Source organism: Gossypium hirsutum, chromosome D03, assembly GCF_007990345.1.
Source record: "Gossypium hirsutum isolate 1008001.06 chromosome D03, Gossypium_hirsutum_v2.1, whole genome shotgun sequence".
NCBI classification, from domain to species: Eukaryota; Viridiplantae; Streptophyta; class Magnoliopsida; order Malvales; family Malvaceae; genus Gossypium; species Gossypium hirsutum.
In genome coordinates, this window is record NC_053439.1 from 25,851,692 (window position 1) to 25,877,959 (window position 26,268).

Consider the following 26,268-nt stretch of genomic DNA (forward strand, 5'->3'; position numbering starts at 1 on the left):
AACTAGAACATAGATTTGACAAAACTTCGTAAAAGAATTAGGTGTAAACTTTTCGGAACGACGCCAATAAAAGTTCTGTCTATCACGTATCGATTTTGTTCTTCTGTTGATCTGGTGACATATGACTCGTTCGACATAAAAGATGCTCGTAGCTTGAAGGCAATGATGCAGACTCATCTTGCTAGTGGAGCACCTTATATTGAGTTATATGTACAATTTACATCGCCAAATGATGTACTTGCGACCGGTGTTCAAGATGTATACGCGACCCCTGGCCGACACTCGGTTAAAGGGTTACAAAATATGGAACAACCCATGTTTGGTAGTGGTGTCGAATGCACATCCCCTGCAAGACACTCTGTCGGTGGATAGGCCATGTACGTTGGTGGCTCAATGTTTGATGCTGGAAATACGTACTGGGGAACGGCATCAAGTTCTAGTAGGTGGCAATCTACATCTAATTGGGGATGTTATGAAATGCCCAGAAGAAGGGATGATGTACTCCCTACGACGTCAATTGGTGAGGGGACCTCGTACACTACAGATGATTGTGGGTTAGAAGATGACTCCGATGTGGATCTACCTCGAGAGCCCGGGCCTGATGGTGCAGAAGTTGGCTTATTTTCTGAACCGGAGCCTATTCCAACAGAACCTAAAGATGCTGAAAGAAGTACAGATGAAGAAAAAAATCCACGATTCAGAGCATACTCACCTCCAGCCCATATGCATAATGTCGATCTGTCTGCAGATGATGCGTTAGAGTTTCCAGATCTACCATACCGATTGCATGATCGTACAAGTTCGGGGGGTAGATTTGGGTGAATTTGAAGTTGGTAATCAGTTTACTAACAAGGATAGTTTTTTTGGTGCTTTGAAACAACATAGCATCAAAAACGTCGTTAAATCCAAATCTGATAAGTTTAAGGCAAAGTGTGCGGTGCAAGATGGCACATGTTCATGGAAAATCTACCCTCGTTAAGGAAAAAGACAGGGTTGTGGGAGATTAAAAAGTATAAAAGTCCACATACATGTGCTGCAGGTACAGTATTGACGGTTTCTGAATAATACTTTTATTATGCAATGTTACATTATTTAATGTACTCCGTTTATAGGTGTTTCACAAGATCATACCAAGATGGATTCAACTATGTTAGCTAGCTTGATACTGCCTACGGTAAAAGTATATCCTAAGACTTGAATACCGGTGTTAATTGCCAATATTCGTAGCCAAATGGGGTACACGCCCTCTTACCGCAAGGCTTGGATAGCTAACCAAAAGGCGTTGGAGAAGATGCATAATGGGTGGGACGCCTCATATAATGAAATATGGCAGTGGTGTCAGGTGCTAGAGAGATACGTCCTAGGTGCCATCACAGACCTTGAAACGGAACATGCGTACTACAACAGCCGATTGCTACGTGGATGCCAAGTGCTCAAACGCCTGTTTTGGACCTTTAAGCAATGCCGAGATGCATTTCCATACTGCAAGCCATTGGTACAAATTGACGGTACCTTTATGTTTGGTAGGTATACTGATCGACTATTGCTTGCAGTGGCACAGGATGGCGGTGGGAGAATTCTTCCAATTGCATTTGCAATAACACCGGGGGAGTCGTCTGATGACTGGGATTTCTTTCTCTCTAGGTTAAGGAGGCATGTGTGCCCCCAACTAATATCTGTATTATTTCAAATCGGGGCGCCGTTATACTAGCTGCATTTGATCGACAAGGAAGCTTATGGCAGTGCACACACCATAGATATTGCCTAAGACACGTTGCTTCAAACTACTACAGGCAATATCCATCTAAGAGCGAACGACGACAAGTGACCAACATGGGTATTTAGTCTATACCTGTGTTATTTCGTTTGTCAATTTAAATTAGTTTTATTGGTAGAAGTGGTATGTAATATTAGCTATAAACTTATATTGGCAGGGTATGAAATAAATAAAGACCGTTTTCACGAGATGTTGGCAATTTTACGTTCAATTAATGGAGAAGGGGCGGACTACCTTTGTAACATACGTTTCGAACAGTGGGCACAAGCATACGACAGCGGCCTACGATATGGCCATATGACGTCGAACCTAGCTGAATGCATAAATTCTGTTCTTAAAGGAACGCGCCATCTACCGATAACATCGGTTGTACGAGAGACATATTTTCGTTTGGCGGTGCTATTTCCAAAGCGAGCAGCAAGTTATGCAAGCCAAATGCAGGGAGGCCATGTATGGTGCAGTAAGGTAGTTCAAGATATTAACAAGGCTAAGGCGAGGGCAAACACCATGCACATAGTGTGTCACGATCGATACAATTTATGGTTTCGCGTGATAGAGTTTGACAGACCGCACCAAGGTGTTGTTGGCGGGCAATATCGTGTACACTTGCAAAATAGGACTTGTGACTGTGGGATGTTTGATGCACCTCGTTATCCATGCGCACATGTTATTGCAGCTTGTCAAAATCTCCGTCTAGATCTGATGAGCTATGTGGACGAAGTGAACAAATTAGAAAACGTGTACAGCGTTTGGAGACACGTTTTCCCACCAGTCCCAGATGAACATAAGTCGCTGCCCGTATCTCTTGCTCCTTTTAAGATGTTACCGGATAGAGAATTGCGTCATAAACCAAAGGGTCGACCTTGCTCGACTAGAGTACGTAACAATATGGATATCCGAGAAACAGCCAGTCAATAGAAGTTGTGCGGATGGTGTAGGAATCCAGGCCATACAAGTCGATCATACCCTAATCAGAATAGTTGAATGTAAATAAATTATATTTTTTCAATTATTTATTGATAATTGTATTAATTGTTACTAAAATTATCAAATTATATCAAATTATTAATTGTTAGTACCAGTCAAAGCATTGTTTCAAATCTAACATTATGTGAATGTAAAAATATTAACTGATAATTGTATTAATGGTTAGTAGAATTATCAAATTATATTTAACTTAAGGGTTAGGGTTTTAAAGTTAAGGTTTTAGGGTTTATGGTTTTTAAGTTTAGGGTTTATAGTTTTTAAGTTTAGGGTTTGTGGTTTTTAAGTTTAAGGTTTATGGTTTTTAGGTTTAGGGTTTGTGGTTTTTAAGTTAAGGGTTAGGGTTTTTAGGTTTAGGGGTTGGGGTTTTTTAAGTTTAGGGTTTTTAGATTTAGGGTTTGGGGTTTTTAAGTTTAGGGTTTAGGGTTTTTAGGTCTAAGGTTTGGGGTTTTTAAGTTAAGGGTTAGCGTTTTTAATTTAAGGGTTAGGGTTTCTAGTTTAAGGGTTTATGGTTCGTCAATTAAATTATGCATTTAATTACAAATTATAAATTATGAATTATAATTTTATAAATTTTTAATAAATTAGTTTAGGGTTTTTAAGTAATAACTCAAAAAAATTTCTATTTTTTTACATCAAATAATATCAAAATATTCAAAATATTTGTACAAATAAATTTAAATACAAAAATCAATCTCTGTGCCCGCCTGATTCAGTGCCACATGGCGGCCGTCGACGGTTACGCGCTGGATTCCTCCTTTGTCCAGCTTCCGGCGATAGTTGTGGTTCTTCCGGCGGGGATTCTGGTTCTTCCGGTAGGGCATCTTGTTGTCGGAGTTGGGACGATGATCCACCTTGAAAGAATAGTGAATGTGGAGGTGTTTGCATCACCAATGGCGATGGTGTTTGAAACCCTTACGGTGGTGGGGATTGGTAAAAAGAATAGCTCCCCGACAGCCCCTCTTGCGATCCCTCGTGCGCCGCTGGCCTATAGATCGGCTGTCCACTCGGCGTAATAGGAAATGGAGCTGAACCGGGTCATTGGCTCCAACCTGCCATAGGACTCGGAAAAGGATACATATAAAGGTTAGGATACATAAAAGGGCTAAGAAACGCACCTGGCATCATCTGAAAAGGCGGTTGCGTGGATATCATCAGTTGAACTGCTGGGTCGGGTGACTGTGTCGGTGCTCTCGTTGGCCTGGTGATTGCATGGCCGCTGATGATGGGTCGGGTGAATGTTTGGGCCTCGTTGAAGGGCCAGCGTCGTTGTCTCCTCGTCTTGGATTTAGAGGCCCGCGCCTTTCCCTTTGGACACATATTTACCGCTGCCTCTCCTCTGGCGTCAGTAAATACGGCTTGCAATGGATCCTAAACCATGGCATGTATTCCGGCACGCACGCTAACTCCGGAACGATGATTGGTTCCCGAGTAGGTATATATTCATACCGATCTTCCCACATTTCCATGTACTCGAACAAGTATCTCGGCCAATCCGTATTCAATTGCCGAATATCGACTTTGTGTTGATCGTCAAACACCTCGGGTTCCATGGGAATCGGTTGTCTAGATCCAAACTGTCATAGCACTTTATTTGACTGGTGCAGCTCTACGGTCGCCTAGTTGATCAACGCGACTTTCACGTGCCAAGCGTTTCGATTTTGTAAGAACTCATCCGAAATTACTGCCCGAATTGCCGAATCCTCGTATGGTGTCCATTGAAACTATATGAACATTATAGAAATATTAGTTATATACATAATACTAAATACTAAATACTAATTACCAATCGACTAGCGAATGATGGAAATATCAATTTTATTTAATACTTACATGTGCTTCCGACTGTTGGTCTAATAGAAGCTGTATATCTTCAAGTTCGGTAGGTAATCGAGCATGACTTACCGGATGGTTCCACCTAATTAAATAAACTTTTAGCATACTTTTATTTTTAAATATCTGCATAATAATTGTAAAATCTAATATAAAATTTATCTCATTATGAGTGGGAATGTATATGGGTGGTCCACTCGAGGACGTAGAAATGAAAAGCGAAACCGTGCTCATGACTGCAATAGTGACAGACAACCTTCGATTTTTGCTCTCCTCGGTCGCGTCGCCCCGCACATCTCCCGATATAATGTGGCCAAGACGGCAGACCCCCAACTCAATTCATCGACTGCTCTAAAATCAACGAGTTTCAGCATCCATCTCAGATGTACGCGGCTTCGTGACAAGTCCAGCATCAGATAACCTCCAATTAACTGAAGAATGTATGCCCGAGCATATCGGATTCTTTCTATTTCGGTTGAATCTTTATCCGGATCCGGGAATGTGTCTCGCAACCAGCCCATCTCGATCTTATCTCCGTCCATTTTCTCCTGAATAGCGCCCAAAAGCTCGTGGCACATTTTTGGCCAATCGCTAGATTGGGCAGACCCCGTGACTGGGTACCCATCCACCGGCAATCCCAATTGCAGGCTGTCGTCTTCCAAAGTGACAGTGCACTCTCCACATGGAAGATGGAATGTGTGCGTCTCGGGTCTCTACCTCTCGATCAACGCACTGATTAGTTTCGGGTCCACCTTGCATCCCTGGCCTATCGTCGCCACGTGCCAAAAACCCGCTTCCCGCAAGTAGTTCTCTACCAACGGTGATGGAGGAGCATGCATATTCCGGATATTGCATTCCAATACCCGATCTACAGACTTTTATAATAAATAATAAATTAATAATTATCTAAAAATGCATAAATAAAAAAATCTTAAATAATATTTAAAAATTAAATTTAACACTTACCATCTTCATTTGTTCCACGGATATGTGGTGCTTATCAAGACGAGTCAATCCTCCGTCCATTACTAAAATCGTACAAATTTTTTCGGTTTAAAAATTAGAGATTTAAGAGTATTTTTTTTCGGTTTAAAAAATTTAAAATTATTTAAAAATAGGGATTTAAGAGAAAATTAAAAGGAAATTAAGAGCTAATTGAGATTAAATATGAATTTGAGAGAAATTTGGAAGGAATTTGAGAGAAAATTGAGAGGAAATTTGAGAGAGGATTTGTTTGTGAAAAAAAGGGTGGGGGTATTTATAGTTTTTTTTTACCGTTGGGAGGGGCAACGTCAAATTTTTTACCGTTGCACTGTTCACGCGCGGTCTAAATCGCGGCCACGTTAGAGCGCTTTGCTGACGTGGCAACAAATCGCGCTCTCAAGGCCGCGCTTTGTTGCCACATCATCAAAGTGCGCTGACGTGGCTGTGCTTTGCTGACACATCCCCTGACATCGCGCTGACGTGGAGGCGATTTAGGGGAAAGGGGCCCATTCTGGTAAATAATAAAGTATCGGGCCTATTTTGATAAATTTAAAAAAAATTGACTTTTTTTGGTAAATTGCCCAATTGATGCCTCTAAATAATGTGTATAAATCTTAGAGTTCCATTTATCGAAAAAAAACCAACTAACAGTTTAGGCCCCGTTCTTTATCCCGTTTGAGAATGACTTTTTTACCCAAAAGTGCTTTTCTCTTAAAAGGAGCCAAGAACAGCCTCCTTTCCTCTTAAAATTTCTCCATCAAAAAAGTGCTTCTCTCTAGATGGAGAAGCTAAAAAATTCTCCTTTTCTTCTGCCGTAACTACTTTTGGATGAAAATTGACCAAATACCCCTGTCTTCTCCCCCAAACGTTTTTCCCCTCTGCTGGTTCCCTAAATGTTCTTTCCCCTCTGCTGGTGAAATTGGAGCTTTATACCCGATTTCTTTTCCCCATTTTCGACTTTCAAAACTCTATTTTCCGTTCTTTGTTCCTCTTCCGCAGCAGGTGAGAGTTTCTTTTATATTTCTTCTTCTATTTTATTAGGTCCTCTTCAGTTTAATATTTTGAAGCTGTTGATTTGCAGTTGATTTGCTGTTGATTAAGAGTTTGAAGCTGTTGATTTCCTGGTATTTCTTGAGACAAATGATTTCAACTATGGCTTATTTTCTTGTTTCAATCTTCCTTTCTCTCATTATCTTATTTTGCTCTCCTTCTGTTTGTTGAACTTCCCCAATAATCAATAACCAAAGAGAATGGTCATGGATGTATCATGTGTTTTTGTATCGGGTGTTGTTTTACATGTTTATTTTGTTCTTATTAACTTCTATTGTCATACTCAAAAGAATGATGTCTTTCATTTGGACTTCCCTTAACAGAGACAGGGAGTGAGGATGATGGGCTGTTGGATTTGAGCGATGAAGATTTCTTTTTGACTGGAAGCTCGAGTGAGGAAGCTGATGCAGATGATGAATGGACAGAAAGTACAAGGTACGTATTGTATCTATGAGTTGAACTGCTCCATTGAACTTTGCTTCTTCTCTTGATGGGAAGGGAAGCACGGACTTGGACGCACCCTTGACAAAGTGTTTATGCTTCATAGATGGAAAGTCTTAGTTGATGATATTTTTGTTCCTTCGTATTATTAGTACTGATATGACTGATATAACTGCCATTAGAACTTCGTTTTACATGAACATTGACTCATGGTCACTGTGGACCTGGACTCTGGTTTGCAGAAGCAGTAGGTTCTGTTTGTATTTAACTTCAGTCTTTCACTGCAAGTTTTTTGTAGCTATGTTACTTAGACTCGGGTGTGTCTGATATGGTTATGCATGCTACAGAGGTATATTGTGTATTTTCCAAGTTTTTTTTGTGTATTTGGAGGGTTAAATGGACTCGTATCCGAAAGTGTGTTAGACATGAGTACTTCAAAAAATTTTGCAAATTAAAGAGTTGGAGTAAGTTTTGTAGTTGGTTAGAGTTGGGAATCTCTATTCCACCTCTTTTGTTGCAAGGAAAAGTGCAGTTAAACATATTTTTCTATTTCTGTGCAGGGAACGTGCTTCTAGCATAGCGACATTCGGCATGTCTAGCGCTGAAAGGAATCAGGTTCAGAATCGAATAGAATTGTCGTGGTTTTAAGAAAATAAATTATTTTTAACTGTTTTAACATATTTGTGTTCCGTTTTTCTCTTGCATGCTGGAACTTATAACAGAAACAGGTATCTACGAGAGCTTTAATGCCGCCTCCGAGGCCATCAAGTAATTCTTTTTCAAACTCAGTACATGCAAAATCAAGGTTTGGATCTTCATCTAGCCGAAATTCATCAATACGAAGAACGAAAATGTCCACATCTAGCAACACTTCAAAAAGCAGTAGTTCTTCCTTTAAGGCAGGGGAATCCTCCAATTCAAAGACTGGAACCAATAGTAACTTAAGTTCCAATTCTGATGCTCGCAAACCACGCAGAAAGATTCTTCAACTACTGATATCCAAAAGCCATAGTTTCATAGTAATGCAGATGGTCTTTATGGTTAAAGCTGGTTCAATTGCAGTTTTCCTTACTATTGTTACTTTTACTACTCCATGTCTGGTTGAACCATGTTGAGGTGTATTTGGACATGGATTTGGGATAATATCTTCTAAGGACCTTTCGAATATATATTTTTACTATTAAAATTAGCTTATTTCTATATTTAATGTCTTTGAATTTGAATCAGCCTATCATTGGAAATTGGAACATTGTATTGGCTATATTCTATGATAGATTTCTTGATTTTTAGTATTTATATTATATAAATATTACCCCTTTTTAAAACTTTTATCCAAATATATGTAATATTTTAATTCGTTAGGTTTATGTTTTCTATGTTATGTTAGTAAATATATGAGTTATATATTCATATACATTTTAAAATAAAATAATAAAATGTGTTAAAAGAATTAATTAAAAATAAAAAATACTTTTTATAATAATATAATTGTGTCAATATCTAATTACAAATATTTAATTTTTATATTTAAATATTTAAATATAGTTTATATATTCTAATTAATTTTTATAAATAATTAATATTAATTACTTAGAAATTTTTAAAATTAATATTATATATTAAAATATTAACAATAAGTTATAATAAATTATTTTTTTATATTTTTGCTAAAATATCATAATATTAACTAATTTGAACATTATTTAAATACATATTTGTTACTTTATAATCTCATGTCTAAAATGAACATTTTATTATTCAAAAGTATTTTTTGATAGCAATGCCAAACACTCAAATTTCTCAAAAATATTTCTGAAAAATACTTCTCAAAAGCAATAAAGAACTGGTGATTAATTGGATAAACAAAAGAAATCATTAGTGTGGCCTTACGGGAGCTCGGAGATCGGCACATGGCTTACAAAAAGTCAAAGCTTGTACGAAAACCTGTACTGCTTACTTTATATTTGGATTAATCAAAATCCATTTGATTGGTTTTTCAAATGCGAGAATGGAATCATCCCGCCATAATCCCACGTACATGTGCACCCGATGTAAACAAATACTAACAACATGTTTGGTTGGGTGTATTGGCTATGCCAATACACCCATAATCAGTGGGCCCCACCTATGCATATGTTTGGTTGAATGTATTGCCCTATTACGGGTCTAATACATTCCGGGTGTATTACTAATGAAAGACCCATTTCTATTCCCTTCAAAAAGTTCAGATTAGCTCCGCTTAACTCTCTCGATTGTGATTTGGCCTGTTTTACCCTTCCAATACAAGAGCCATCTCCAGCCTCTCCCTCTCAAGATCAAGAAGCTCCCGATTTCTCTTCATGTTTCATCCATCGGCCTCTTCCTGTTTCACTTTCAGAGCACTGTTTCTCTTCCCGATTTCTCTTCCCGATTTCTTGCACCTTTTCAGAGCACTGTTTTGGCCATCAAAACAGACTTGTGTTCTTCAAATGCAGTGAGTAGAGATCAATAACAAGTATCTCCAAATAAACCCTTAAGAAAAGCTTTCCAATTCAATCAAGGTAAAAATTGTCTGCCCTAACATTCTTTCAACATGTTTTCCCTTTTATGTTTTTTTATGACGAAAGATTCAACATTTCTAGAAATTGAATCATGCATTTACCTTTAACATGAGGTTTTAGAAAGTTTAATCATGTAACTCTACTGGTGTCGAACTTTGTACTCAAAGTTTAGACCCAGTTTAGGCTTTTCTTCTCGGTACCGTACCTGCTCGTTGTTCTCAAATTTTTTTGCTCCCTGATGCACGTTCCACATGCAGTTCAATATTTATATGAGAATAATGTTAATTTGTTTACAGATTCTGCCCGTCGAATAAGGCCAAAATCTGGCATCTATGTTGTTCTGCCCAATTTCCCAGTAACATATTTTTCTAACTTTTCTGTTAAACTAATTGCATACCTGAACTTATCATGGTTTCTCTTTTCACCATAAATTTGGGTATTCTCTGCCTCTGGTAGGGAAGATTCCTAAAATTGCTGAAGTAGACCACCTCCAACATTCAACTTAACTTTTCTCTATTCACAGACTCACCCAACGATTGAACAAAGAAAATATTCCCTTTTCATTTTCCCTTTCTACATGTATATAAACTACTCACTGCTATCCGTGCTTGAATCAGGATCATAACTTTTGATACCCAAAAATAATGTTGCTCTCCAATCAGACTTCAACACTTAAACTCCACAACATACAAGAAAATGTCCTCAAAGTCTGGGCTAAACCATATTATACAATTGATTGCCGACAGTGGAGATAGAAAGCGATGTACAGTGGGCTCCAAAAGCCCCTCCCAACAATGCATTGTTTGGTTAGGGGAAGAGTGTTGTGGAGGAACATATGTTAATATTTAATTAAAAAAGGAAGCATGGCCCAGATTTTCTTGGCCAAGAAAACCATGTGATATTCTATTGTATTGTTGAGTTATATATAAATTTTGTTGGGCCAACGTGGGTAGAAAAATGGTGCAGGGTGGAGTCTGGAACTTGGAATATGTAGCTCATCCGGGTTGGTTCAATCATTCAACAGATTTTTACAGCATAAAGGGAAAAAGTGTTTTTTTTTAGTAAAAAGAGTAATGAAAACAACAGCTTTGTTGTGTAGTAATTGAAAATGGGTGTGGGGATGTGTGGGTGTCCCCTTGATGGGTAGTATAGTTCCAGATGAGAGACAAGAGTCTTGATATTTTATGGTTCTTTGGCTATGCATCCACTTACTGTGTGGACTTATCATATGATATAGATGGTATATGCTTGAAATTTCTTACTTCTATTATACATCCTTAAATGATGATGCTCTTTAATTACCTTCTGGATTTGCATATTTGGAATCCAATGTTTCTCTGTTTTGTTGCTCCTCATTTTGTTCCGTAGGCTGCAAATGATGGTGCTTATTTTGCTCATCATTTTGTTTACCTTCTGGATTTTGTTGCTTAAACTATGTGATCATTTTGTTCCTCATTCAATGCTTGAAATTGTATTGTTGTTTATTAATTGGAATGATTTGAGGAGATGTAATTTTGTTTTACATATTTAGTTATTAGCTATCTATTATCCAGCTGAATCAACCTTATTTAGTCTTAAGCAAGCAGTAACCAAACCTGAAAAGTGACAGATAAGGGCAGCTAGTTAAGGAAGAAGGGAAAGAAAGGAATATGGTGTGCTGTTTTGAGTTTTGACATTACCCTGTATCCATGTACTTTTTTTATAGCAATTTATTTTGGTTAAACTACATCATTAGTTGTTCAAGTATGTGTAAGTTTTTGATTTAGTCATTGCCTGTTAGTCTCTTTTATAGGTAGTTAATTTGAACGTGTTTAATTAAATTCTTTTTTCTCTAATTTAAAAGTCGGGAAAGGTTTTAATATATTGCAGTATTGTATTAAAAAAAGTTAAGTTGGTCAGTTATCAAAATATAAATTTTCATAACCAAATTGATGAACTTAAATGACTTTTAATATATATTATTTGTAATTTTTTAAAAATATATTTATAATATAATAAATATATAATACATATAAATTTAAATAAAAAAGTCAAATATGTTTCTATACATATTTTTTATACTTGAAAACAACCAATTCCCCCTTTTTTTTAACAAAAGAAATAATTGAAATATATACTAGTTATATAATTATACTTGAAACAATTATAAGCACAGTTACCTATAATTATATAATTATACTTGAAAACCACAGTTACCTATTTGTCACCTTTGTCACAAAGCAGTATTCCAACATTATTCAACTTGACCATAATGCCTCTTCTATTTTCTGCCTTTTTGTTTCTTACAAGTCATAAGTTCATCCACGGTACATTGCCTGCTTAGTCTCTTTTATGGTATATAATTATATAATTATATCATTTATTAAATATATTTATTTAAATAGATTATAAATAATGTTGGAATACTGCTTTGTTTCTAACTTAGTCTATTTAACTATATTTATTTTTCTATTTAATCATTGCCTGTTAGTCTCTTTTATGGTATTCTATTCTATTGAATAGCCTTGTTTTTATACACATCTGTGTTGTTGAAGTTACGCTTTGTTGCAATGTACTCATTAAGATTCTAAATTTGTATTGTTCATTTTTCTTTGATAGTGTGATATTGCTTCCTACTGAAGCGGCTTGTTTGATTGCTTCCTCCACCCACAGTGTACCGTCTTCTTTTCACACAATCACTGTAAGTTCTTTGGCAATTAAATTATTTAATTGTATTTTACTGTTATTGAAATTATGATTAGAGAAATGTGACCCTTTTACTGCGATTTGACAATATGGAACACATTAATATATTGCAGTAATGGCCCGTCTGCCTTTAATTGCACAAAGTGTGAGGCGTAAAAGAATTGGTATTGCAGTGACAATATGGTTGGAAATCTGTAGAATTGCGATTTGGTTCTTATTTAGAATGGGTGCCAGCCTTAGCCTACATACTTATAGACCAATGATTAGGTCCTATACCTTAGATTTTTATGCAAAACGGGATTATGTGAAAAGACTTGTATATGCTAGTGACGAGACCTGTATTGAACAAACTAGGATGAATAGAACTGCCTTTTTTAAACTATGTGAGATGTTAGAATCGTTAGGGGGATTGAAGTCGTCAAGAAACATGCTTGTTGATGAGCAAGTGGCAATGTTTCTACATATCATCTCCCATCACCTTAAAAATCGAGTTATCAAGCATCACTTTAGAAGATCCGGGGAAACTGTTAGCAGAGCATTTCATAGTGTTTTAAATGTTGTCATACGCTTAGAAGATGTCTTATTTAAAAAGCCGGAGCCAATTACAGCCAATTCTTCTGACACAAGGTGGAAATGGTTTAAGGTAGTAGACTGAGTTTTATATATAGCTTGTACAACATTTAGTTGACTTAGATTTAAATTAGTATTCTAACAGAAGGTTTTATATCATGTGATATAGAATTGCTTAGGTGCTCTTGATGGAACCCACATAAAGATTAGGGTGCCAACAGTTGATAAACCTAGATATCGAACCCGAAAAGGTGACTAGCAACAAATATGCTAGGTGTTTGTACACCTGAGATGCAATTTGTTTATGTTCTTCCTGGTTGGGAAGGTTCAGTTGCCGATGGACGCGTGCTCTGATATGCCATTAGTAGAAGACATGGACTAAAAGTTCCTCATGGTACAGTGTATACTTAGAGGAATTTGAATTATTCATTAAGATCAAACTTTGTTTGCTGAATTAATCATTTTTTAGCCAATTTATATTATAGGTTTTTATTATCTAGTTGATGCTGGATACACAAATTGTGAGGGATTTCTTGCACCATTTAGAGGACAGCGATATCATCTAAACGAGTGGCGTCAGGGCTATTAGCCAAGTTCTCCGCAAGAGTTTTTTAATATGAAACATGCCTCAGCACGTAATGTCATTGAAAAATGCTTTGGCTTATTAAAACTTAGATGGGGAATACTTAGGAGTCCATCGTTTTATCCTGTACGGGTGCACAATAGAATTATTATTGCATGTTGTTTGCTCCATAGTTTTATTCGAACCCATATGAGTATTGATCCCATTGAAGCGGAGGTGGGAGAAGGATTACTTACTAATGTGGTGGATGACGATGAACCGACTATCACAAATATTCATCCATCAGATGCTTGGGCAACTTGGAGGATGGAACTAGCCAACCAAATGTTCGATGAATGACAAGCATCTAGAAATTAGTTAGGTTTAGGGACAAATTCAGTTTGAATTAATTTGTTGATGTTATTTTATGTAACTAGTTTATGAAACTTTGGTGGTCTTTGATTAAAATTCTGTATTGTACTAAACTTTGTTGAATTATAATTTAATTATCTTTTCATTCAGCATGTGTTATAAATTTAAATTTAGTATTGAACTACCGATATAATATTATAAATTGTTCACCCAACAATTAAATGATATTCAAAATAGTAAATAATGTTACTTTATTTTTTTTTCTTAAGAACAATATGTCAGGTGTTCCACCAACGGATGCTTCTTCTCAAGCTTCTCGAGGAAGCAAAAGAAAATGGGTTCCAGAGGAGGATGCAGCCTTGGTTTCTTGCATGGTGGATTTGCACAATGTAGGAACATTTAATGCTGATACCGGGTTCAAAGCCGGTTATTTGAACGAGCTAGAGAAAATGCTAGAAAAGGCTTTACCAAGAGCAATGTTGAAGGCAAAACCAAATATTGAATCTCAGATTAGGTGCCTAAAAAGGGAATGGTCAGTTGTCTACGACATGCTTAATGGCCAAAACAACAGTGGTTTTGGTTGGGACGAGCATAGGCAGCTCGTTGTTGCTGAAGATGCAGTTTGGGAATCATATGTAAAGGTAAGTTGTGAATCAAGTATTTGTTTGTTTTTTTACAAAACTTATAGCTTAAATGATTTCCTCATTTTTTTAGAGTCACAAAGAAGCCTCTCAGTTCAGACATCGTTCTTTCCCTTACTACAACCAGCTTACTGCGATATACGCAAGAGATCGGGCGACTGGGAAAGACGCTCAAACAGCTGCTGATGTTCTTGAAGAAATACATACTGAGGATGAACGTACTACAGATATGAATGAAGAGAGAAACACATTCTATGACTGCGAAGCTGACGTCTCTTTAGACGACATGGATGTTTCTGATACAGATCCGCGAGGATATAGAGACCAAGGGGGTTCCTCATCTTCAAACAAGAGAAAGAAGAAATCTGATGCTCGTGATAATGTGTATTCTTCATTTGAGGAGGCTGCCACCTTGTTGGGGGAAAAAATCGAGGCCGTTGGCGATAAAATCAGTATGAGTATTGCCTCCGAGGTGGTAGTTCAACAGAAGTCAGAAGAAAAGATGGAAGAGAATGCTTCAAATTTATATTCAGCCTTATGGTCAATTGAAGGTTTAACCGACGATCAGCTGTATGATGCTTTGAGTAAAATTCCCGATCATCCAGCTCAAATGATCGTTTTCTTCAGTTTACCTTCTGTTGCCCGATTGGAATGGGTCAGAAGATTTCTTTCTCACCATTAAATATCAATGTTCAAACTTTTTGATGTTGTAAAACTATATAACATATGGATTATGATGTACAATTTCATTTTCATCTAACTTTTTCTTAGTATAAGTTAATTATGTTTATGCAGAATATAATTCTCAAATTATATTGATTTTAGTAAATTCATAAGAACATTTTATGAAATTATATTTAATAATAATTATTTTAAATTGTATTTAATCATATATTTTAATTAAAATATATTAATATTAATTATAGTATCATATATTATGATTTGAGTAATTTAATATAAGAATATTAATTATTAAGAATTTTATTAAATTATATATTTTAATTAAAATATATTTAATAAAAAATATGTTTAAATATGATTAAATTATTTATTATTGATAATAATAATCTTATTAAATTTAAATAACAATAACAATAATCATTTACCAAAACAAATTTATGCTAATTATAAGAATTTTATTAAATTATATATTTTAATTAAAATATATTTAATAATAATTATGTTTAAATATGATTAAAATATTTATTACTGATAATAATAATCTTATTAAAATTTAAATAACAATAACAATAATCATTTACCAAAACAATTTTATGCTAAGGGTATTCTAGTCATTTTAGTTTTTTCCATTATGCTATTACACCTCTATTCCATTCAACCAAACACAAGATTACTATTACGCCTCTATTCCATTACATTCAACCAAACAGTGGATTAGCTATTACACCTCTAATCCAATACAGCGAATCAAACGCACCCTAATTTTTCACTATTCTTAAGGAGTAAGTGATTCCTTTAAAAATAATATACTAAAGTGACTTTTTAAGCTTTAGGGTTTGAATTTTGGTTATTACATTGTCTACTCTATTTAAGAATTTGTGTAATGTTTGAAACAAAATTGAATTATGAGAAAAATATTAAGAATTAAATTGTATTTTATTTTTTTATTAAAAGAATGAATAAATTAATTCTGGTGTATTAGACTAAAGAGTAAATTAATCATTTTTTTAAAAAATTTAATCTATTTGTACTTTTAAAAATTAGCATGGCTAAAGGAATTACCAAGTAATGACATATGACGTGCCACATGTATTTTATGCTAACGTACATGGACCAATTTTTAATAATATAAATAGATAAATTTTTTAACAAAATGACTGATTTGTTTTTTGCTTTTTGATTAATGTATATGAACTAATTTACTTATTTTTTTAGTAAAAAAGATAAAATATAATCAAACTCTTAATACAGAATTTCTTAAAAAAAAACATATCATAGGAGGTCCAACGCATCCATGCAAGCGTACAATAATTGAAACTTACTGCTTGTTTGGTTCACCGTGTTGGGTATGCGATTACGCCTCTATTACGCGCGCCCCACCCATTCCTGCGTTTGGTTCACTGTAAAGCCCTATTACGGGCTTATGCGGTTACGGATGTAAACGCAATATTCTCCGCTTCCTGGCCGATTTGCATTCCCTTCCAAAAACGCTGAATGGCCTATTACGGATGCATTCCCGAAAACCTTCTCTGTTTTACCCTCTCCAAAATCGACCTGCAGCCTCTCCCTCTCCCTCCCTTCCGAAATCGCTGAAATCGACCAACATCAACAGAAGCTGTTTCTGCAAAATCACCTCCACCCTCTCCCTCTCCGTCCCTCCCGAAATCGCCGCTCCCGTTTCACTCCATCGTCTCAGATCTCCAGCCCAACTGTTTCGGTAAGTTGTTCTTCTCTTTTTTTCATCTCGGATTATTTTCTTCCTCATGATTTTCTTTTTTATTTGTTTATATTCCCACCGATTATTCCCACCGATTATTCCCACCGGCCGAATGTTGTTTATTTTTAGAACTGATTTGGTTTACTGGATTTTGCCCAATTTTCGCTTTAGAGCATTTACTATCATCATCTGTTTTTCAATTCTTTCTCCTCTTCCTCTTCCTCACCTTCTGTTTCTCTACCCTTTCTGGTTCCTGTCGATAACTCTCTCCTCTTTCCCTGTTCTCTTTCTCTATTCTTTCTATCTATAATTATATTTATCTTCTTATTGACACAGATATAGCTATGAGATCTGAGGGCTTTGTTGAACATTTTGATTGAAGGATTATCATTCTGTTTTTTTTTCTCATGTGATTTGCATCTTGATTATACTCATGCGTACCCTTAGCTGAATGCATTGTTATTAGCAGTTTTCTGCAATGGGATTGTATTTTTGGCTGTTAATTGGCCCTTAGTAACTCCAGTGCAGTATGGAGTTGTAATGCTATCGAATAGTTGTATGATCTCAACCAAATTGTGTATGGGTCTTATCTTATGAACTATGTCAATCTCACTGGCAATGTCAACCAAGTTGCTTTCTATTTTGGTGCACGATTTTCATTTGGCAAGAATGAGAGGTATGTTTGCTTTTTCTTTGTCTGCTATTGGAGCATTGAGTTTCTGTTTGGAAAGCTCAATTGCTGCAGTATCATGATTCACTTTTAAAAGCTCAATTGGCATCAAAGGTTTCTGAAAACTAAACAATTCGACCAAAGTCACTCCCTTTGTAGCGTTCTGCCCTTCTCTGCTGGAGTTGGTGAGTCGAGTTACGGCCTTTAAAAAGAAAAACACTATTGCCCTTTTCACACACGAACACCACCCAATTATCACACCTCTTTTCTTCATCACAATTTATTTCCCCTTTCAATTGAGCTCCACACCGTCTTTCCCCCTTTCATTAGTTCTACTTCAGTAATACTGAACAAATATTTACATGCCATTCTGATGATTACAGTTTAAGCTGCTTTAGTGTGGTTATTTTGGTGCAGAATGGTGACAACGAATGTTCAGAGCTTCTAACATTTCTTTCCTTCTTGTTAACTATGAATTTACTAATATGAATTACAGACTACAATTGAGACAGACTAGCATATATAGTTTTAAATGCCATACTATAGTAATAGTTGATTCAATCTAATACTGATGTGAGATAATAATTAATAACATCCTTAAAATGTAGGAAGATCTTCCTTCAAATAATTATTGCTAGCGTGGTTTCGGCAGGAGTCATATGAAAAGAAAATGGAGTCCATTTATTCTCTCAAACTCACTCGAACTTCCTTTCTTAATTATTTTATTCTGCTTGTGGCTTGGTATATATCAATGTGCTTTGGCGTTGTCTATGTTATGAAATCCATGTATTACCTTCATCAATTTCTATTTAGTTGTAAAACTGTACTTAAAATTCGTTCCATGTAAAAATTGGACCTCATATTGTTGAATGAATTGCATGCTTATGCCCTTGTTATTTGTTATTTATTTTCTTTTGCTCGTTTTTTGGCTCGTTCTTTTGCTTAAAATGCGGCTGTCTGTCACTAGGTGGATTGGCTGATTGACTGTGATTCCTTTGTAGGTATTGGACTGTTACCTACCGATTTGCTCGAGACATAAATCGTTGGCAAGCTGAATCTCTAGTTGCATTTCAAGAGGTATTTTATAGTTGCAATTCTAGTAAATTGGACTGTTTTTTTTATGGTTTACTCCATAGTAATGTTTTGTGAAAAAAGTGATGTATTTCTTTTAATGAGAGGTTTGCCGCGTAACTTCCTTTCTTAATAATAAAAACTCCTCTTCTTCTTCTTCTTGTGTTACCTATTTATACATAAATATAAACAAATGATAACATTTATTTGCAATAATTTCCTTATTAAAAATAAGATTCTATATTTGCTTAATTAAGTAAGGTCAACAAGCTTTTATATTCCATAAATAATTTATGTTTTATAGAATTGTTTTTTTCGTACATTATTAAAAAATAAAAAGAATTTTGCAAAATGAATATACTTTAATAAATTATTTACTAAAAAATTTTAAATTAGTATAAAAGTATTATTATTTATATCAAGTAAAAATGAAATAATCTTTTTTTATAGAATTAATACAAATAAATAATTTCTAATTATTTATAAATTTTAAAATTAATTTAATTATAATATAAATTATTATTTATTTTTATTCGTATTTATTTATCCAACACCCAAATGTGGTAATAGAGTTTTGGTTTTCGAGTAATCTACATTTGAAACAATTCCCAATCTCTAGTGTCAAAAACACGGCCGTTGGTTCAAAAGGTCTTATATGATTCCCATTTATATACTCTCATTGGAAAATCTTTTCTCAACTCTCAATATTTCACAACAATGACATATATTTGAGTTAACATCATATCATTGGACATACCTGCATGTTTCTCGTCTATATCTTTGAAATAAGATATTTCATTAATTAAGTTCTATGTGTTAAATGAAAGAATATTTTTATTTTGGATAATTTTTATAGGTATTTAATAGAGAGTAAATTCCATTTCTTTATTATATTTCATTTAAGATTATATTATCTTATCAAATAATCTAATTATATTCACTATGTAGTTTTAAGTAATATACTAAACAAAATTTATAACTTAAATTATAACTTTTTTCTGAAAATCTAATTACGTTAATTATTCCATAATTTTAAACTATTACCAACTTAAAGGTGAATCCGTTAAAATCGTAATTAAATGAAGGGGTTGAATGCTTGAAAGTGCTTCTAAAAATTATGATTGAAAGAAAAACAAATATTCATTGTTATTATGATTGACAGTGCTTCTAAAAATTCTTAAAAGAAAAATGTGATTTGTTAATGTTAAATTTGTAACATTGTTGTCAAAAAATACGGTTAAGATTCTAAACTAGTATTGTTCATTTTTCTTTGATAGTGTGATATTGCTTTCTATTGAAGCGGCTTGTTTGATTGCTTCCTCCACCCACAGTTGAGCGTCTTCTTTTCACGCAATCACTGTAAGTTCTTTGGCAATTAAATTATTTAATTTTAGTTTACTGTTATTGAAATTATGATTGGAGAAATGTGACCCTTTTAAATAAATTTGACAATATGGAACACATTAATATCTTGAAGTAATGGCTCGTCTGCCTTTAATTGCACAAACTGTGAGGCGTAAAAGAATTGGAATTGCAGTGACAATATGGTTGGAAATTTGTAACATTGTCAGTTGGTTTATACTTACATTAGGTGCCATCGATAGCCTTCATACTTATAGACCAAGGATTAGGTCCTATATTTTAGATTTTTATGCACAACGGGATTATGTGAAAAGGCTTGTACATGCTAGTGACGAGACCTGTATTGAACAAGTTAGGATGAATAGATTTGCCTTTTTCAAACTATGTGAGATGTTACAAACGTTAGGGGGATTGAAGTCGTCAAGGCACATGCTTGTTGATGAGCAAGTTGCAATGTTTTTACATATCATTTCCCATCACCTTAAAAATCGAGTTATCAAGCATCACTTCAATAGGTCCGAGGAAACTGTTAGCAGATCATTTCATAGTGTTTTAAATGCTGTCATACGCTTACAAGATGTGTTATTTAAAAAGCCAGAGCCAATTACAGCAGATTCTTCAGACACAAGGTGGAAATGGTTTAAGGTATTGGAATAAGTTTTATATATAGCTTGTACATAATTTAGTTTATTTAGATTTAAATTTAGTATCCTAACTTAAGGTTTTATAACATGTGATATAGAATTGCTTAGGTGCTCTTGATGGAACCCACATAAAGATTAGGGTTCCAGCAGTTGATAAACCTAGATATCGAACGCGAAAAGGTGACATAGCAACAAATATGCTAGGTGTTTGTACACCCGAAATGCAATTTGTTTATGTTCTTCCTGGTTGGGAAGGTTCTGTTGCTGATGGACGAGTTCTTCGAGATGCCATTAGTAGGAGGCATGGACTAAAAGTTCCTCACGGTAAAGTGGATAGTTAGAGGACTTTGAATTATTCATTAAGATTAAACTTTCTTGGGAATTAATAATTAAGAATTTTTTTTATAGGTTGTTATTATCTAATTGATGCTGGATACACAAATTGTGAGGGATTTCTTGCACCTTTTAAAGGACAACGTTATCATTTGAATGATTGGCGTCAGGTTATCAGCCAAGTACTCCGCAAGAATTTTTTAATATGAAACATGCCTCAGCACGTAATGTTATTGAAAGATGCTTTGGGTTATTAAAAATGAGATGGGGAATACTTAGGAGTCCATCATTCTATCCTGTAATGGTGCACAATAGGATAATTATTGCATGTTGTTTGCTCCATAATTTTATTCGAACCCATATGAGTATTGATCCTATTGAAGCGGAGGTGGGAGAAGGATTACCTACTAATGTGGTAGATGACGATGAACCGAATATCGTCAATATTCATCCATCGGATGCTTGGGCTACTTGGGGATGGAACTAGCCAACCAAATGTTCGATGAATGGCAAGCATCTAGAAACTAGTTAGGTTTAGGGAGAAAATTAGTTTGAGTTCATTTGTTTATGTTATTTTATGTATCTAGTTTGCGAAACTTTGGTGGTGTTTTTGAGTTTTTTGTATTGTACTAAACTTGTTGAAATATAATTTGATTTCTTTTCATTCATCATGTGTTATAATTTTATACAGTCTTGAGTTTTTTATTCATGATATTGAACTCAATTTTAATTTTATAAAGTGTTCACCTTTTGATTCATGATATTAAACTTAATTTTAATTTGTTTTTTTTCTTAAGATAATTATGTCAGGTGTTTCAGAATCAAATGTTCCTTCCCAATCATCTCGAGGATCCAAAAGGAAATGGGTTCCAGAAGAAGATGCAGCACTGGTTTCCTGCATGGTGGACTTGCACAATGTTGGGACATTTAACGCTGATACGGGGTTCAAAGCCGGTTACTTAAACGAGTTAGAAAAAATGTTAGAGAAGGCTTTACCCAATGCGATGTTGAAGGCAAGACCTAATATCGAGTCAAGGATTAGGTTACTGAAAAGAGATTGGTCAATAGTGTATGACATGCTTAATGGCCAAAACAATAGCGGTTTTGGTTGGGACGACCATAGGCAGGTCGTTGTTGCTGAAGATGCGGTTTGGGACTCTTATTTAAAGGTAAGAATGAGTTCAACTCTTGATTATCCTATTCTTACCAAACTTATAACTAATATGATTTCCTCGTTTTTATAGAGTCATAAAGAAGCCAGTCAGTTCAGACATCCTAGTTTCCCCTACTACGACCAACTTACTGCCATATACGCAAAAGATCGAGGGACTGGGAAAGACGATCAAACAGCCGCTAACGTTTTTGAAGAAATAAATGTTGAGGATGTACCTTCTGCAGATATTAATGAAGACAGAAACAAATACTATGATTGCGATGCTAATGTCTCTTTGGATGACATGAATGTTTCTGCCACGGAGCCGCAAACAGACAAAAACCAAGGGGGTTCCTCATCTTCAAAGAGGAAAAAAAAAGAATTCTGATGCAACTGGTCATTTTTCTTCTTCAGTTACTGATGCTGCCACTTTATTGGCTGAAAACATGCGGGCCATTGGCGAACAAATTAGTAGGAGTATTGCCTCCGATGTGGTAGTTCACCAGGGCATCCAAGAAAAAGCGGCAAATTTATATCCAATCTTATGTGAAATAGAAGGTTTAACTGTGGATGAACGGTTTCAAGCATTGACTAAAATTCCAGATCATCCAACTCAAATGGTAGTTTTCTTTAGTTTACCTTCTGATGTACGGTTGGAATGGGTCAGAAGATTTCTTGCTAACCATTAAAATTTATGGTTTTGTTGATGACATTTTCGTAACTTTTTCTGTTTGTAATATTTGGGATGGTATGTCATATAACTTTTTGATGTGGCAAAACTGTATAACATTTGGATTGTGACATAGAATTTCATGAATCTCATTTAACCTTTCGTTAATATTCATTGTTATTATGTTTATGCAAAATACAATTCTAAAGTTATTTATTACTGCTAATATTTTTTTATTGTAGAATAATTAACTTATTTGTTCCACAAATGATATTTTAGCACATTAAATATGTATTGCAGTTTAATAATAATAAAGTATATTATAAATTATATTTAAAAATTCATATAAGAATAAGAATTTTATTTAATTATTTATTATTATTAAATTATATTTAATAATAATTATTTTAAATTATATTTTAGTATTATATATTATGATTTTATTAGTAAATTTATATAAGAATATTTATTAACAATTTTATTAAATTATATATTTTATTAAATTATATTTTATAACAATTATGTTAAAATATGATTAAATTATTTATTATTTATATTAATAATCTTATTAAAATTTAATAACAATAACAATAATCATCTACTTTAAAAAATTTCTGCTAAGGGTATTATAGTCATTTTAACTTTTTTCCTTATGCTATTACACCTCTATTCCATTCAACCAAACACAAGAATACCATTACGCCTCTATTCCATTACATTCAACCAAACAAAAGAATTACCTATTACGCCTCTATTCCATTACGCCTCTATTCTATTACAGCGAACCAATCGTGCTGTTAGGTTTTTAAATAGAGAGACAAAGCAACACCACTTACGGCTAAATTGGTGCCACTTTAACATGGTACCCTTACCCCTTAACCCCTTCCCATTCTGTGTTTCTCACCTCGTACTCCTTTCTACTTTTGCGTATAAAAATAACAGTCGCTGACCCTTTTCAATGCCTACTTTACTTTAAACAATTCTAGACCAACTCAATGGCTTGGCTACTCTCTATTTGCTTCGTTGTCATTTTCTCTCTGTGCAATGGCTCTCCTACTCCACTCACTCGGCGGCCATACAATGATGGTAAATAGTATACCTAAAACACATTTACTTCTTCTTCTTCTATTTTACACACTGTAGTTCTGTACCACTAGTGTAACTAACTATATTATTCTCTTGGTAACAATGGTCAGGATTTTTAAACAATGGTAACTTTGAACAAGCACCCAAAAAAGAGAATCTAAACAAAACAGTGATAGTGGGAAAATACTCACTGCCAGGCTGGGAAATGAAGGGGCTGGTGGAGTTTGTGTCAGGGGGTCCTCAACCTGGAGGATTTTACTTTGCCATCCCTCGTGGAGCCCATGCTGCGAGGCTTGGCAACGAGGCTTCCATCTCTCAGAAGGTGGAAGTGAAAGCAGGGTACGTCTACTCTCTCACCTTTGGTGCCACAAGGACTTGTGCTCAAGATGAGGTGCTGCGGATTTCTGTCCCTGGTCAGACCACCGACATCTCCATTCAGACCCTCTATAGCACTGATGGAGGCAACACCATTGCTTTGGCTTTCAAGGCAATAGCTCCAATTGTGAGGGTCACATTTCATAACCCTGGGATTCAAGAAGATCCTACATGCGGACCTCTATTGGATGCCATAGCAATCAAACTAATGCCTCCCGCAACATATACCAGAGGTAATTATTAACTTATACCCCAACCCCAAACTTTTTAACTTATGCTCCGATCGACGGTGCAGTACTGTTGGAACAACATTGCTGGGGGTCGTTTTAACTATGGTTTTAGTCTTTGAAAGCAGGTAATGGGGGAGCCTAGTAGAGGCCCGGGACTAGGTTTAAAATTTTTACATTTTAACCCTTTCTAGATATACTATGACCCTCCAAAAAATATAAGTAGGTCTATCAAAGTTTAATATTTTTATAATTTTTTAAAAATATTGATTTTTTTAAATCTATTGTTTTTATGTTTAAATGAACTGTAATATTAAAATATTGCTTATTTTAATTTGATTGTTTATATGTTGAAATACTGCTTTATATTAATTTTTAACTTAACCCAGTATTAACATACTGCCTCCACTGAAAGCAGGTAACCTTGTTAAAAATGGTGGATTTGAGACTGGTCCCCATACCTTCAAGAACTTCTCAACAGGGGTCCTCCTGCCTCCAAAGAAGTTAGACAGAATCTCCCCACTCGTTGGCTGGATAATTGAGTCCCTAAAACCAGTAAAATACATCGACAAAAAGCACTTCTCCGTTCCTTCGGGACTCTTCGCCGTTGAACTGGTTGCCGGAAGAGAGAGTGCCATTGCCCAAATCATCAGAACCGTTCCCAAAAAATTCTACACTCTCACATTCACCGTCGGAGATGCCAAGAACGGCTGCCATGGATCCATGATGGTTCAAGCATTTGCAGGCAAGGAAACTCTCCAGGTCCCATACGTATCCCAAGGGAAAGGTGGATTCAAGACTGCAAGTTTTAGATTCCAAGCCATCTCTGCTAGGACCAGGATTACGTTTTTCAGTGCCTATTACCATACAAAGTTGGATGATTATGGCCATATCTGCGGTCCTGTTCTGGATGATGTCATTGTTCGTCCTGTTTTTTAATTAATGACTTCGGCTTTGAGGGTTTGTTTTCTAGTTTATTTGGTTTTTGAAAGCATTGTAACGGGAAAATTGGTGTTAGACTTGGACCTTTTACTTATAATTACGAAAAAAATTAAGGTCTTTGAAATAATTTCCTTAGTTTCTAGATGAGTGATTTACTACTTCTTTTATTATTATTATTATTATTATTATTGAGAACTGAATAAATGTTTAATTTAATGCTTTTTTTAAAAAAAATTTATTGTTTTATGTTTATGATATTTGTTTTTTTCTTTCTTATGATATATATTATTGGCTAATTTACTAAAAAAGCCCTTTTTTTTTCTAAATTTACTAAAATGGGCCGATTTTTTGATTATTTACCGGAATGGTCCATTTTCCGAGAAATCGCGTCCACGTCAGCGCGATGTCAGGGTACGTGTCAGGACATCGCGTCCACGTCAGCAGGTCGCGCTGACGTGGACGCGATGTCCCCCGCGCGTGAACAGTACCCCAACGGTCAAAAATTTGACCGTTGCCCCCCACCCCAACGGTCAAAAACAAAACTATAAAACCCTCCTCACCCCTTTTTTTTCCACAAACAAATCCTATCTCAATTTCCTTCCAAAATTCTCTCAATTTCCTTCCAAAATCCTCTCAAACTCTCAATTTCCTTCCAAAATCCTTTCAATTTCCTTCCAAAAATCTCTCAAATCCATATTAAATTTCAATTTCCCCTCAATTTCATTTTTTAAAATAATTTTAAATTTTTTTATTTTTTTAAAATAATTTTAAATTTTTTTATATTTTCATCAATGGCCGGATCATTGATTCATCTTGATAGCAATCACATATCGGTGGACCAAATGAAAATGGTAAGTATTAAATTTAAATTTTAAATATTATTTAAGATATTTTTATT

General features: G+C 35.0%; 3 protein-coding genes across 3 annotated transcripts; all 3 read left to right on the forward strand.

Moving 5' to 3' along the window:
• The first annotated feature begins 6,495 nt into the window (after positions 1-6,495).
• LOC107945375 (uncharacterized) lies at positions 6,496-8,271 on the forward strand. The gene is made up of 4 exons (XM_016879349.2): positions 6,496-6,580; positions 6,952-7,063; positions 7,630-7,684; positions 7,792-8,271. Exons 3-4 carry the CDS (start codon positions 7,661-7,663, stop codon positions 8,182-8,184), a joined length of 417 nt encoding a protein of 138 aa, XP_016734838.1. The 5' UTR covers positions 6,496-6,580; positions 6,952-7,063; positions 7,630-7,660; the 3' UTR covers positions 8,185-8,271.
• A 1,307-nt stretch (positions 8,272-9,578) lies between these two features.
• LOC121215367 (uncharacterized) lies at positions 9,579-15,047 on the forward strand. Its single transcript, XM_041089781.1, has 3 exons — positions 9,579-9,609; positions 12,208-12,289; positions 14,068-15,047. The coding sequence occupies exon 3, from the start codon at positions 14,074-14,076 to the stop codon at positions 14,623-14,625; it is 552 nt and encodes a 183-aa protein (XP_040945715.1). The 5' UTR covers positions 9,579-9,609; positions 12,208-12,289; positions 14,068-14,073; the 3' UTR covers positions 14,626-15,047.
• Positions 15,048-23,574: 8,527 nt separating this feature from the next.
• On the forward strand, positions 23,575-25,595 carry LOC107945376 (uncharacterized). The gene is made up of 3 exons (XM_016879350.2): positions 23,575-23,826; positions 23,937-24,434; positions 24,847-25,595. Exons 1-3 carry the CDS (start codon positions 23,736-23,738, stop codon positions 25,365-25,367), a joined length of 1,110 nt encoding a protein of 369 aa, XP_016734839.1. The 5' UTR covers positions 23,575-23,735; the 3' UTR covers positions 25,368-25,595.
• The last annotated feature ends 673 nt before the right edge of the window (positions 25,596-26,268 follow it).